This window comes from Tupaia chinensis, unplaced genomic scaffold (genome assembly GCF_000334495.1).
Source record: "Tupaia chinensis unplaced genomic scaffold, TupChi_1.0 Scaffold000057_1, whole genome shotgun sequence".
Classification (NCBI taxonomy): Eukaryota; Metazoa; Chordata; class Mammalia; order Scandentia; family Tupaiidae; genus Tupaia; species Tupaia belangeri.
Window position 1 is genome coordinate 6,311,808 of NW_006159515.1, and position 14,007 is coordinate 6,325,814.

Sequence of the window (14,007 nt, forward strand, 5' to 3'; positions counted from 1 at the left end):
CTGGGTTAGGGGCCGAGGTGGGGACCCTACCTTTCGAACGTGTACTCGCTCTCGGCCCTGAAGTAGTACACGTGGGACTTGAAGTGCAGCTTGAACACGTAGTCTTTGTGGATGTTCTCGGACTCCGAGGGGATGGTGAGCGAGTATCCGAGCAGAGGCAGGCTGGCGAGGGGGTGATTGTCCTGGAAGGGGGGCAGAGCAGCCTGAGGACGGGCCTCACTGATCAGCGACTGGGGGCCTAACCCCCACCTCCCGCTGTCCATGCAGCAGGCAGGGCCCTTCCTAAGCTGAGGTCGTCCTTGAGCTAATGGGACTGCCACCTGCATTCAGGAGCCTGGGGCTTGGCCTGGGCAGGATTTTTGTTTGGAGGTTTTTGCTATAGGGCTTGTGCGCTTTCTAGAAAGACAGCGAGAAATCACCTCCCAGAGGGGATGGCCACGCCGCAATCCCTTCTCCATTCTCTTGGGATCCTGGACATGCATGTACACATGTGTGAGTTTAAGCCACCAGGTTTGGGACTCGAACTGCAGTTGACTACGTGAGAGTCCAGTGACATAGTCGTTACACCATCTGCTGGTCCCTGGGCAGGATCTTGACATACTAGCTTCTCTATGCCTGGCCATGTGACTCAGAGCCTTGGCTGGAGGGCAGAGGAGTCACTGTCCTTCCAGGGGAAGGCCACCTGCCCACAAGACGGGAAGGTGGCACGTAGGGACCTGAGCTCTCCCCACCCGGTCGGGGTAGACACGCCCCACCTGCTGCACCCCCTGCCCTGTGCATGGCCCCTACCTGGTGTGACTTGTAGAAGAACAGGCAGAAGTTGGTGAACACCACCCATAGCTTCTGCCACCCGTTGCTGTTTTTGAATTTCCTCAGCAGGTTCCCAGACAACTGGTTCTGAAAGACAAGTGGTCTGTGAGGAGCATGGGCAGGAGGCTGCACTCCAAGCACGGGTCTCCATGGTGCCCTGGTGTGTGCAGAAACCTTGGTGGGGCGTCTGAGCCTAATTTAATTCATTCTGGTCATTCGTCACGAGACGAACTGTCTCAACCACCCACACTTGAGAGTACGGCCTTATTGGGACACAGGGCCATTGCAGGCGTGGTTAGTGATGACGAGGTCACACAGGGGCAGGCGGTCCCTAAATCCTGAGTGGTGTCCTTGTAAGAAGAGGATGAAAAAGTAAACCCAGAGGACAGCACGTGACCAGTAAGGATTCTGCAGACCCCAAGGAGGGCCAGGGCAAATCCTCCCGACAGGTTTGTGAGGGAACAAGGAGTGTGGCCCTGCCAGCATCCCGACTTGGTGCTTCTGGCCTCCAGACCCTGCTGCAGTCAGCCAGCCAGCCTGCACTGCTTCCCCAGCCGGTCCCTGGGCTCCCAACAGTCATTCCCTGGGCTGGCGCAGCAGCTCCCTCTCGCCACCTGGTGGCTTATGCCCAGAAGCGCTCTTCCCACTGGCCTTGCAGAATTTCTGTCTGTCCTGCCTTGCCCTGCCAGGCCAGGTCCCCCCAGCTCTGTAGCCCCTGAGGCTGCCTGAGGCCTGTAAGTGCGTGTCTGGGGGAGATACCAGAGCAGCTGCCTGTGAAGAGCACCATCAGAATGAGAGGTGACCTAGATGGGAGGACGGCACAGGCGACGCATGTCCTTGCTGTCCCCAGAGAGGACACCAAGAAGGCCTGTCCACCTACCAGACAAGCTGGGGGCTCATCTAGTCCCCCCCCAATCCAAGGTGACGTTACCAGGGGAGACTCAGAGCTGGGCAATGGGGACGTGACGGTTGCTCAGTCTCGTGAAGTAGTGAATTGTCCACTCAGAAACAGTTAATTGGCAAACGGTGTGTTCTATAGCATTTACTATAAGATGGACCCTTGAGTCTGTCTTATTCTAACCCTTTAAGCACCTGCCTGAGTCAGGGCCCCAGGGGGGAGCTGAGATGAAAAGGTTGCCTGTCTCTGCCCTCCCGCTGCTCCCCTGGGAGACAGAACCACGACAAGCAGAACAAGTTATGCAGAGAGGGTGCAGGAAGTCAGCCGGTCTTCTCCGAGGACTGGGGACTGGAGGAACTGAGGGACCCCGCTCCCCACCAGCCAGAGCAGAGAGGGCAGTTGGGCAGTTCCATCCATCCAGCCCATCTGGTCACCACCCACCCCTGGCAGAAGGGAAGCCTGGTGCCCCTGCCTTGCTCACAACCCTCCTGTTAAGGCCAGCTCGTCTCCACGCTGTCCCTAACATCCCCCCATACTCATTTCTACTAGTAAGGGACATCCAGGAGCACAGAACGAGAAAGACGGCCATCAGGGCGGGACGGTGCTGCCGGCTCTTGTGTCATGTCAGGGGCCCAGGCCTGAGGGTGGGTCACGTCTAAATCAAGGAGCATCTTGGCATGTGGTACGTGAAGGCACTCTGCCCCGGATGCCGGACTGAAGCCACATGCCTTAGGAAGGAAGGAACCTTTGCCGGGTGACAGGCCAGCCCGTCCCACGAGCATCAGCCCTGCATCACCATCCTGTGAAGCCACCCCCGCCTATGGGCTGGCTTAAGTCTGCCCTCTGTCAGACTGGCAAACGCCCTCAGAGGACCAGGGAGCAAATATTATAGGCTCCGCAGTCCAGGAGGCAAAACTGAAGACACTGTGTCATAGTGTTTACGTTGGAAGCGTGGTTCCCAGCTCGTGGGCCTGCAACGGCAGGCTAGCGCCTAGGGCCACGGTTTGCTGAGTCCACACTACGCTCACTTGTCCATGCCGACCCAGAAGAGCCAGTTTGAGGAGGTGTCTCTGGGCTGTCTGACTCTCACTTAGGTATTTGGTATATTCTTGAATGGCCTGGGTGCCTCTGGGGATTTTAAAAAGAGCTTTGAGGCCTACAACAATCCCCCTGCCTTGGAAGTGAAAATCTACATGTTGCGAAGGTCGGTAGGAAGAGAGGAGAGATGGTTTCTCGCAAACAGCGCAGGACTTCCACTGGTGTCAGTAGGACAGACCAGATCTGACGACGTGGTTTTGTTTTGTTTTGTGTTTAGATATTTGCCATGAGGCAAAATCACCCCCACCCCCACCCCAGGGAGTGGCCATGCTGCAGTCCCTTCTCCATTCTCTTCTTGGGATTTTGGGCACGCATGCGTATGTGCCCAGTGTGATTTCCAGGCCACTGGACCCGCGGACTTGGCTGTGTGGGAGCTAGCCGCCTCAACCTCCACGCCACCTGCCGGCCCTGATTGTTTTCCATGAGCTCATCTCCCATACGGGGATTCCCTTTTCCGCTGTGATCAGTCCCACGCCTGAAGACACCCCAGACTGGCAGGCTCGCCCACAGGCCCAGGGAAGTGTGAATGGAGATAGGGCTGAGCACTTTGAGCCTCAGGGACATTGACTGGGGCAGGGCCGAACCTTCGCTGTGCCCCGAGGATGTCTGCCGGAGCCGGCGGGGTTTGGAAGCCCACCTCTAGTGGACCCCTCAGTAAGGCAGGCCGGTGGAACTGTGGAGGCCACTTCCTGAGACTGCTTTTCGGACTCCCCAGAGACCACCCCTTAGGAAACGTCGGTGCCTTCCCCATGCTGTGAGTTCAAGGACCCCTCGAAGTCCTGTCCTCGGCTCACGGTCTCGTGACACTGAGCCAGGCATGACTGGGGATGAGAACTAAGAGGTCATTGGGAAAGCCACGACATGTTCCTTTTCTATGCAGACATGTGTCCTGACTTTCCCGAAAACCCAGTATGTTTTGGAAGGTGAGTCCAGTCAGTCTCTGCTACAGGCCCCCAGGAGCCCGAGCGCTGATTCTGGGGGAAAGGTGAGCACCCGCACGGCACGGGAAGGGCTAGCACAGGCCTCACGCCTGCACAGGGCCGGCAATGCTGGCAATCGGCGATGAAGAAAAGAGCTTCCTGGGCTTGGAATGTTCTGGAAAGCAACCACTGACAGGATTGAGAATGTGCCTAGGGAGGAGGGGCTTGGAAAGGTTTAGAGACCTTCACGGTCACCATCCAGGGCGAGACCTGTCATCCCTGCCAACTCTTAGGGACAACTCCCAGAGCCCACCTGTACAGGTCTGTCCTGCACCCTCTTCTCGGGGTCCTCAAAGAACTGGGAGCCCCCAGCTGGCACTAGCTTGCCATCCTCAGACTCTGCGGCCTCCCCGAGCATGGTTCTCATGGGGCCGCTCCAGGACATGGCGGTCACAGAGTCTGGAGCTGTGCTCAGTGTAGACACCGCCCCACACCTAACCCCGCAAGAGGAAAGGAATGGAGGACAGTGAACGGAAGCAGTAGATCTCATGGGGTAGCGGGGATTAGTGAAAACCAAGAGGCACGTTTGCATTTCTGGGAGGAGAACCCGTGCCCAGCTCCACCTGCAGGGAAGGCCAGGTGAACTTGGAGGGCGCCCTGGGCTCGGATCCCCCTGCTCAGGCGTCTCGGGCAGTGCACTGTCAGCGGCAGGGGCAGGTGCTAGCCTCGCTCGGGCCTGAGATTGGCATGGGCGCTGCCCGGGACAGAGCTGCCCTGCCCCTTCCCCCGGCTGCTCCCCCGGGTACCTCCACGGCGATGCTGAAGTCCACCATGGAGACGCTGGTGTTGCGGTGCCAGCACACGTGCACCATGGTGTTGCCGCGGTGCGGGGCCTGGCGCTCCAGCGAGGTCCGCGAGGCACTCAGGTCGTCCTCCGACTCCTGGTCAGCCGCTGTGGCTTCATCCGGGGACTCTGAGATGCAGGCAAAAGGCAATGCTCTGATCCTTCCTCACCAGGAAGGGAAGCCATTGCCTGACACCCTCCAAGGTGTGGAGGAAGGCCCAGGAAAGCTGAAGGGACTTGACCACGCCTCGTGGCAATCACTCACATGGAACCTCACGAGGCCTGCACTCAGGGGAGTGTCAACCAGCCCTGCCAGCCCTGCCAGGAGTCTGTTCAGCTCCTGGTGCTTGCCCCACAGCCCTCACTCCAGGCATGACGGCCTCCCCTCTGTCCTTACACACCGACATCCCATGTGACAAACGGCAATGCCTTTCCTGCTCCCTCACAGTTTTCAGGGTCATATTTTTAGAAAAAGGAAATTCCGCAATTTTCAGCTTTAAACACCAGTGCAGACAGTGAACACGAAGCCTGCTGGACGGGAGGCCTCGGTGCAACCCTGATGCTCTCCCTCTACGCCCAGAACCACCTGCCGCTCCTGGCAGCACCGGGCCAGGGCGCTGCCCCGCAGAACCTCCCCAGCCACGTACTGTTGTCAGGGGGACTGCTGGCCAGGAACTCGGGGCTGGGGCCGCTGCTCTTCTCGGCCAGGTCGATGGCCATCTGGATGTCCTCGACCCACTTTTCCATCTCAGACCGGGAACTGGGAACAAGGTGGGAGAAGGGTTTTAGGCCATGGAGGTCGAAGGGTCAACTGGTGGGGGTCAGGCGCCCGCATTACCTGGCGGCCACGATGATGGACTGCCGCTGGCCCCGGAGGGTAAGGCAGTGGGGCACACCCCACTCATCTTCACTCTCCTCCACCTGCGGGGCAGGAGTTCACGGCATTACTGCTAGTTGGCGAGGGAGGTGCAGACAGCCCCTGACTGGGCAGCTGAGCTGACCCCAGGCTGAGTGGGGCTTGGAGGGGCCCGGAGCCCCTGCAGGGTAGGAAGGGCTCTAAGTCAGAAAGCCAAAACTGTGAGCGAGTCAATGGCGTGGTCATTCAGGTGGCTCGAATCCTGAACCCGGCAAACTTGGAAAGCACACTGAATGCACGTGCGAGTGTGCCCCCAATCCCAAAAGGATGGCGAGATGGAGAAGGGATTGTGGCTTGACCATGCCCCATGGGGGTGCTTTCTTACTTTCCTTCTCTTTCTGGTGCATGTATATGCCCTCTGGCAAATTAAAAAACAAAAACAAATGAAAAAACCCAAATGAGAAAGTCAAAAGGGAGATAAAAATGCATCAAATTTTTTTTTTTTTTTTTTTTTTTTTTTTTTTAGCGGAGCCACAAACTTTCTTCAAGTCCCAAAGAGAGTGCTGACGTGGACTGGGGTAATGACAGCTACCCACCTGCGCCCATCTGCACGGGGCGGACAGGGCGGCTGGCTGGTCTGGCTCCGGGGGGTGGCCCCTCTACTCCCCGTGTGTGACGAGCACTGTCTTCAGAGCCCTGCTGCCAGGCACAGGGCAGTGAGGGGCCAAGCCTCACCACATGGCGCCAGGCGGTCCGGACCCAGGAGGACACACCCGGCCTCACTAGTTCAGGAAAAGGGGCGGTGGCCCAGAGCCTCCCTAGGGAACGCCTTGCAAGGCTGTTCTTTTAGGTGACAGGTGGGAGGGTTGGAGGGTGGCTGGTCTTTGAAGCCAAGATGGCCCTGCTGCGCTCTCACCTCCTTGCCGTCTCATGCTCTCCAGCCTCACTGTCACAGCAGGGCTCAGCTCCCCTAGGCCTGGCTGCCCCTGCCCTGCCCACGCGGTGGGGCACACTCACCGTCATGCCGTAGAGCGGCAGCTGCCCGTGGACCTTGAACTGATTGGAGGCCGTCAGCCCGCGGCTGGTGTAGAGCAGGACGTCGTTGAACTGCGGGAGGGAGAGGCGCGGTTGAACGGACCCCTGATGCTGACAGCGCCCTCTACGCGCTTGCCTGTCACTCACTGATCTTCCCGCACCAGGAAGGGAAGCCACTCCTGAGATCCTCCAAGGTGTGGACTTGGCGGCCATGCCTCGTGGCACTCACTCACATGGGAACCGAACGAGGCCGGCACTCGGGTGAGTGTCCACCAGCCCCGCCAGCCCCGCCAGCCCTGCCAGGGGTCTTCCAGCCCCTGGTGCTTGCCCCGCAGCCCTCACTCAGCTGATCTCGCCAACTCCAGGCCAAGCAATAGACCTGCTCCCCTCGCCTTCCAGGGCCCACTCGTGGCGGCCTCACAACGCTTGCTTGTCCCCCGGCACTGTGGGTCACCGTATCATCATAGGACAAACAGATCTCGCCACCTACCAGGAAGAACATGCGCTGCTGCAGCCCCTTCCCCGAGAGCTTGCTCAGGCTGCCCAGGCGAATGAACTCCTGCGGAGAGAACAGGCCTGTCAGTGTGGGGTGAGCGGTCGGTGTGGGGCGCGCACTCGCCCAGGTGGCCGGAGGCTGGCTTCCTCACCGGGTCCCCCTAGGGCAGGCTGCCATGATCGGTCACTGTTTACTGCTGAGCCTTCTGCAAGCATCATTTCTCCCTCCCGGGGGGCACTGTATAGCCCCCGGGACTGAGCAGCCCCTGAACCCCACTGTGAGCTCCCCACCCAGAGCTCCCTGCTAGTACCTCACTGCAACTGAGTTGAGGTTGACCGTGGGGACGCTGGTGTCGCCATGGTCGGCCCCACCTGACAGGAAGCTGACACATGCGTTAACTAGCTGGGTTAACTCACCAGTGGGCTTGGGTGCTGGTGGTGGGTTTATACTGGGGCCTGTTAGGACAGTGACTGCTCCTAACCCCCACTGTGAGGAGATACACGGACCCCAACCAGTTTTCAGAGAAGAAAGAGGCTATGAAAGGCAGAGATGGCCAGCAGGTGGTTAAGGTGCTGGGCTCCCACATGGCTGACCGCGGTTCGAGCCCCAGACCTGGCAGCTTGCTTTCTCTTTTTGCCTTCTCTCTCTCTCTCTCTCTGGTGCTCACATGTGCCCTATAGCGAATTTTAAAATAACAATAATAATAAATAAAATAAAATAAATAGATAATTAAAAATAAAAGGCAGAGAAGCCATCTAGGAGTCCTGGGGCAAGAATGTTCTCCCTGGTTTGAAATGCTGGTTTTCAGAAGCCCCTAACTGTGTTCTGGGATTAAGAAGCCCATGTGTCTGAGAACCTGCACGTCCCCAGTGACATTTTCCCACAGACAGAGACTTGAGTGCATAGGTCACACGGGGACAGGCATTTTTAAAAAAATAAACAAATGAAAACCCTCATCCTTATTTGTGGTAAAATACACATAAAGCTGACCCCCCATGACCTTTGGTGCAGTGACAATGGTGACAACCCTTGGTCTGGAATTGCTCTCCCTGAGGGCCCCGATCCCTGCCCCTCCTCCTTGAAACAATAAGTGGATGTAAGGGAATAAGGCGACTCTGACGTTAGAAGCCAGCGCCCCAATTCCAACCTGGCCTTCGTAAACAGTAATGACCTCTCATTGCCGAGCACACGATCTGTGCCTGACCTATCCCGGGGCTCAGGTTTTTTAATTTTTAAAATTTTTAGCTTTTTCCTATAGGGTGCATGTGCTCGCCAGAAAGATGCAAAGAGAGGAGAGAGAGAGAAAGTGAGAAATCACTCCTCCAGAGCTGACGGCTACACTGCAATCCCTTCTCCTCTCAGGATTTTGGGCACGCACACATACATGCCCAGATTATTTTCCAAGCCACCAGGTCGAGGACTCGAACTGCACTCACAGCCATGTGGGATCCAGCTACCTTAACCATCATTCCTCCTGGCCGGCTATTAGTCCCAATTTTTTAAAATAAGGAAACTAAGGAGCAAAATAGTTTAGAGACTAGCCCAAGTGTACCTGGCCAGTTAGCAGGGTGACAGAGCTAGTATTGGGTGACAAGCTTCGGATCCCTCTGCAATGCCAGCATGTATAATAAATGCACACTTAGACTCTTCAAGTCAATGGAGGCGAGGGAAAAGGGAGGTAACTAATTTGTATTGTGTTTTTACATATTAAATCCCATCGGCTGTTTTAAAAAAACAATCAATCAATTAATTAATTTTTAATTTGACCAGAGAGAAAGAGAAAGCAAGTTGCCAGGTCTGGGACTTGAACTACAGTCAACCACGTAGGAGTCCAGCACCATAACCACCACACCACCTGCTGGCCCCCACATTGGATCTTAATGGCCTATGAGGGAGCATGTATTATTGCCATATTACAGAAGGAAAGGAAAGTTCTAGTAGGTAAAACATCCCAGTCTGGTACAGTTAGAATTTTTTTTTTTTTTGAGAGGTTTTTGCTATAGGGTGCGTGAGCTCACCAGACAGACAGAGACAGAAAGCAGGAAATCACCCCCCAGGGGGGGATGGCCACACCACAATCCCTTCTCCTCCATTCTCCTCTTGGGCATGCACGCACACACACCCAGCGTGAGTTTAAGCCACCAGGTCCGGGACTCGAACTGCGGTTGACTACGTGGGAGTCCAGCGACATAGCCATTATGCTAACTGCTGGTCCCTGGTACAGTTAGAATTTGAACCCAGGATCACTCATTCCCATCTGACAGTCTTTGCTGCAATGGAAACTGTTTCCCCAAAGTAAGAATTTCTTTACAAATGACCTGTTCACCACAGCAAACTATGCTAACTATCTGATAACGTTCAAAGTTAAGAGAAGATTCCAAGGGTTCCGTGTGGATGGGTGAACGAGATGGTTGTGTGCTGAGTAAGGCCAGGCACAATTTTCTCACCAGCACAGCCGAAGCAAACCCCATCTTTGATTTCCACCCAGCGCTTACCACTTAGCTCTGACAGTCTCTCACCAACTGCTTCCTGGTCAGTTCGGTTACTAGACTTCCTGACAGAAAGGGCCAAACACACAGGGACCTTCCCTCCCCTGCCCGGAGTCACCCAAGGGTCAAGTTTCCAGGGCAGCTGGCTGTCAGATGAAACTGAGTGCCTAGGGCCAGTAGGTGGCATATGGCAAGCACCTTTAAAAAATAAACAAAAACCAAAACCCTGAAAGCCCTTGGTGTGGCAGTTAAGGTGCTGGACTCCCATGTGGATGACCACCATCTGAATCCTGGACCTGGTGGCTTAAAACTCACTCCGGGTACATGTGTGTGCATGCCCAAAATCCCGAGAGAAGGAACTGTGGTGTGGCCATTCACCCAGGGGGAGATCTCTCACTTCTCACTTCCCCACTTCCCTTCTCTCTCTCTCTCTCTGCCTCTGTCTCTTTCTCTCTCTCTCTAGCAAGTGCATGTTCCCTATGGCAAAAACAAACAAACAAACAAAAACAAAAAAGCCCGACACACATTAAAATAAGCTCTCTTGAATCCTCTCTGGAATATGGTAGGGAAAAGTAAACCAACCAGTGAGGAGGAGAAGCAGAGCATGAGGTGGGAAGGTTGCTTTATCTCTTCCTCACACAAGGGTTCTGAACGACGCTCACCGTTCAAGGCCTTTCCCCAGGTGCCCCCGGGGTGGAAGGAGGTCACTGCAGAGGGGGATGCTTTATATTCAAAAGGTTCAAATGGAAGTCCTTTACGTGTCTCCCACCCCGGCTTCACATCACGTGCGTTCTGCTTACCCTTCCGGGAATCACAAGATTGTCGATGCCAATCAAATCCTTCTTGAGTTCGTGCAGCTTCTGGAAGTTCTCCATCTTGATCATTGTACCGTGAAGCTGGGCCACCATCTCCGTAACCTCTGCCAAAGCAGCTGATGGAGGAAACACACACACAGCACACACACACTGCAGGGCTGTGGCAGACCTGGGGCCTTGGTCCTTCAGGGAACACACAGCTCTCTCGCCTGAAAGTGAGTGGTTTATCTCATGCATGTTTTTGCACTCCATTCCCTTCCCCAAAGCATCTCTAAAATGTCAATGGCCTCTTCTCGGCTGCGGTGGCATACAGCTGTCTTTCCATGAAGACAATGTAGCCTAGAGGGGAAGGACTGTCCCCAGCTCTTGGGGACAGAGGGAATAAGAGTCCTTGGATGTTGTCCCAGGATAGAAATTTCTCTTCCCGTTCTTGTTATCTGGAGAGAACAGGGAACACAGAGGCCCCAGAAAAATCTGGAACAAAGTTGGCCTCTTTCTGGGAGAGGGTCTGATTGTGGCAGTTTTGAGTAATTAACATTCCAGCACACCCGGTTCTTTCTCCTGCGGAAATTAGACTATTTAGCAAGATGGTTGAGAAGAGTAGCTGTGGATTTCAACTCTCCTTTCCAACCTAGGCACATGCCCCCTCTACTGGTAGAGACCAAATATGCAAGAGAGCTGCGGCTCCAGAGCTGCCTAGCTTCCGGGGTAATTGTGCCAAAATTTTCATAGGAACGTGGACTTAAAGCACACATTTATTTTGGAGCAAGAAAAACTTGGAATCCACGCATAGTTTCTTCATAATAGCACATTTTCTATGAACTTTTGAAGACCACTTGGACTTGCCTATCCTTTGCCTGTCTTCAGAACACTTGGGAGCCTCCTTTCCAGCAGTTCAGCTTTGGAAGGGAAGGGGCCCGTTTTCAAGCTTTCTCCCTGAGGGTACACATGAAATGCTTCCTGGCATGTCACGAAATGCTGTCTCCGGCATGCTGACAACCCCAGGGCTTGCTCGGTCTTCAGATAATGCCACCCCGTTTGGTCCAGCAAACACTTACTGGGCACCCAGTGCTCAATGGGGTGGGAGTGAGGATATTTTGAATGGAAAAAGATGATGCCCTGGCTCCTAGGCGCTCCTGGGCAAGGCATGCTGGGAACAGCTGTTGGTACGCCACGTGCCCGACTCAGGAAGTCTATGCTCTGATGGTAGGACTTCTCCAGGGCTGTCTTGCCAAAAACTAATTTGTAGGAGTCTTCCATTTGTTCTAGACGCTAATGGTGATTTTCTGAGAAGCACGATGTCCTCGTCCCCCTTAAAACCTTTCTTGTCTTTCCTTTGCTCTTAGGTTAAGGTCTTGCAGGGATTCTAAGATCCTGTGAAATCTGGTTTCTGCTTACCCTTGTATCCTCATTTTTGTCTCGGTTGCTCTGAGTTCCACACTGTAGCTGACTTCTACTTTCTAGAATGTTCCAAAGTCTCTGTCTTCTTTGGCCTGATGTGGGTGCTGTTTCCAACTCTACTCTCCACACCCTCTCTCCTCCAGGAAGACTCCTATCTGAACTTTAGTCTCAACTTTGACTTCCTTTTCCTTAGAGACTTCCTCAAAGCCCCAAGGCTGAGCCGGAACCCCGGCACCAACCATCCTCTACGGTTCCCTCTCACGGCCCTGCTGCGGTGTTGGTCCCTGCCCAGGTGCCCGCTGGTGGCTGCGGGGCCACCTCTGCTTCAACCCCCCTCACAGGCAGCACAGGAGCTCAACGCCCAGGTGCGTAGGAGACTGGGTGTGGAAGGTCGCGGAGAGTCAGACGGTAGTGGAGGAAGTCAGGTGTCACCCAGGTCTTAAGCAAAGGTGCAAGAGACTGCATTTAGAAGTCAGTAACACAGGTGGCCCGAGATCGGAGTGTTCCCACTACTTTCGCGAGACAGATGCTAGTGGGCAGGCCTTGGACCCTGACATGCTAGTGGGTGTGGAGGTTCAAGCAGCCTGGTCAAGGGCCACCTAGGAAAGGCCTCCTCTGTGGAAGCCTGGCTGGACAGCACAGGGCACTCAGCAATTAAGCCCGTCCAGGCAGGAGCGCACACACCAACCAACCACACGTAACACAAGGCAGAACGACCGTGGTTCAAAAGGAGGGTGCTTGGTGCCATGGGAAAGCATGGTCTGGAATACCAGCCCTGACCTTTCACCTTGTGAGTGACACTTGCAAGTCCCTTGTTGGGGAGGGACTTGCAAGTTCTTGTCTGTAAAATGCAACAACGCAGCTGATCCCACGGGGCTGTTAAAGGGGTAAAGGTGCAGACGGCGGTGTGATGCCCAGCATGGAACCTGACCTGGAGCTCAGCAAGTGTGGAGAAATGCCATCACGGGACAGTAGGGTAGGAAGGTCATCACCTGGGCTCTGGGCTCATTTACTTCCCAGCTGTGTGACTCTGGGCAGGGTCCTTAACCTCTCGGTGTCTGTGGTCCCTGTGTAAACCGCGCACGCCGTGCCTCAGGCTTGTGAACGTTAGGACGAAGTGCTTGTCATGGGGACTGGCACGTCACAGATGCCCAGCAGTGATGAGCACGAATCTGTGACAAGCCGTCTTCTGTGACTGGTCCAGGGAAGGAGTACAGCGTTCTGACCCGTTCCTGGCGGCCTGACTGTGCGTGCAGCTTCTCCAGGGCCTTGCGCAAAATCACCCAGCATCAGGGGTGCATTGTGAGAAGGAAAAGGGCCTAATGACCACCAGTACCTTCTTCAGGGAAAGATCAAGGTGCGACAGAACCATTAGCTCAGGTGGTGCAGGGCGGCCCCTGCCCCGTGGGTTCTGAAACCCAGGTGCAGTAGCAGGAGACCTGTCTCCCCAAGGAGCCCCCCGCCCTGGCTGGGCCTAGCCTGCAGCACCCCGCCTGACTTGGGTGCAGGCACCCCATGGTGTGGGCTCCCGGGGCTCACCTCGGCAGTCCCTGAAGTCGGCGTGGTTCGGTGGGTGGTGCTTGCATAGCCGCTCCAGGACCTGTTTGTAGTGCATGAGGCGGTGCAGCGGCCGCAGGAGGAAGGTGTTGAGCGGCAGGTAACACACCTTCTGCAGCTCGAAGTCTCGGCAGAAGTTCTCCAGCCTCCGGGAACTCTTGATCCCGTTCTCCAGCGCCTCCAAGGCCTCGCTGTGCTTCCACAGGTGAGCTGCCAGGTGCTGTGGCGGAAGAGAGGTCCTGCTCAGCTGCCCTGAGTGTGCGCCGTTCCGCCCAGCTCGACTTGGGCATGGAAAGGGCACCGTCACTCATTATTTCATCGCGTGGATTCAATTTCCTTACATTTATCTTTCGTATTTCACAAATAACTTTGTTACTTCAATTCTCAGGATGAAATGAAAAGCTCTTTGAGGTACTGAGAAGTTTAAAATACATATAGATTTTGTGGGCCAGCAGGTGGCATGGTGGTTAAGGCACTGGACTCCCACATGGCTGACCATAGTTTGAGTCCCAGACCCAGCGTGTGCCTGTGTGTGCCCAAAATCCCAAGAGGATTTTGGAGGGGAGATTAGAGTGTGGCCATCCCCCCAAGAGGTGATTTCTCACTTTCCCTCTCTGTCTCTCTCTGACAAACTTACGTACCTTATGGCAAAAACCTAAAAAACAAACAAAAATATATAAATATAAAAATAAACATAAGCTGAATATATATTACTAGCAGTATAAATGCATTCTTTTTTGGGGGGGTGGAGAGTTTTTTTTGTTTGTTTGTTTGTTTTTTTTTTTTTT

The 14,007-nt window shown here is 54.9% G+C and overlaps 1 protein-coding gene across 3 annotated transcripts in view; it reads right to left on the reverse strand.

Moving 5' to 3' along the window:
- FARP1 (FERM, ARH/RhoGEF and pleckstrin domain protein 1) overlaps window positions 1–14,007 on the reverse strand; it is a 256,635-nt gene that overhangs the window by 3,704 nt on the left and 238,924 nt on the right. For all 3 annotated transcript variants that reach the window (XM_027776313.1, XM_027776312.1, XM_027776314.1), the window contains exons 17-25: window positions 13,202–13,439; window positions 10,247–10,377; window positions 6,952–7,020; window positions 6,444–6,533; window positions 5,409–5,491; window positions 5,218–5,330; window positions 4,533–4,699; window positions 790–897; window positions 31–182 (exon numbers count right to left, since the gene is read on the reverse strand). In XM_027776313.1, the coding sequence (XP_027632114.1) occupies window positions 31–182; window positions 790–897; window positions 4,533–4,699; window positions 5,218–5,330; window positions 5,409–5,491; window positions 6,444–6,533; window positions 6,952–7,020; window positions 10,247–10,377; window positions 13,202–13,439 (1,151 nt within the window). The remainder of the gene's footprint in view (window positions 1–30; window positions 183–789; window positions 898–4,532; window positions 4,700–5,217; window positions 5,331–5,408; window positions 5,492–6,443; window positions 6,534–6,951; window positions 7,021–10,246; window positions 10,378–13,201; window positions 13,440–14,007) is intronic.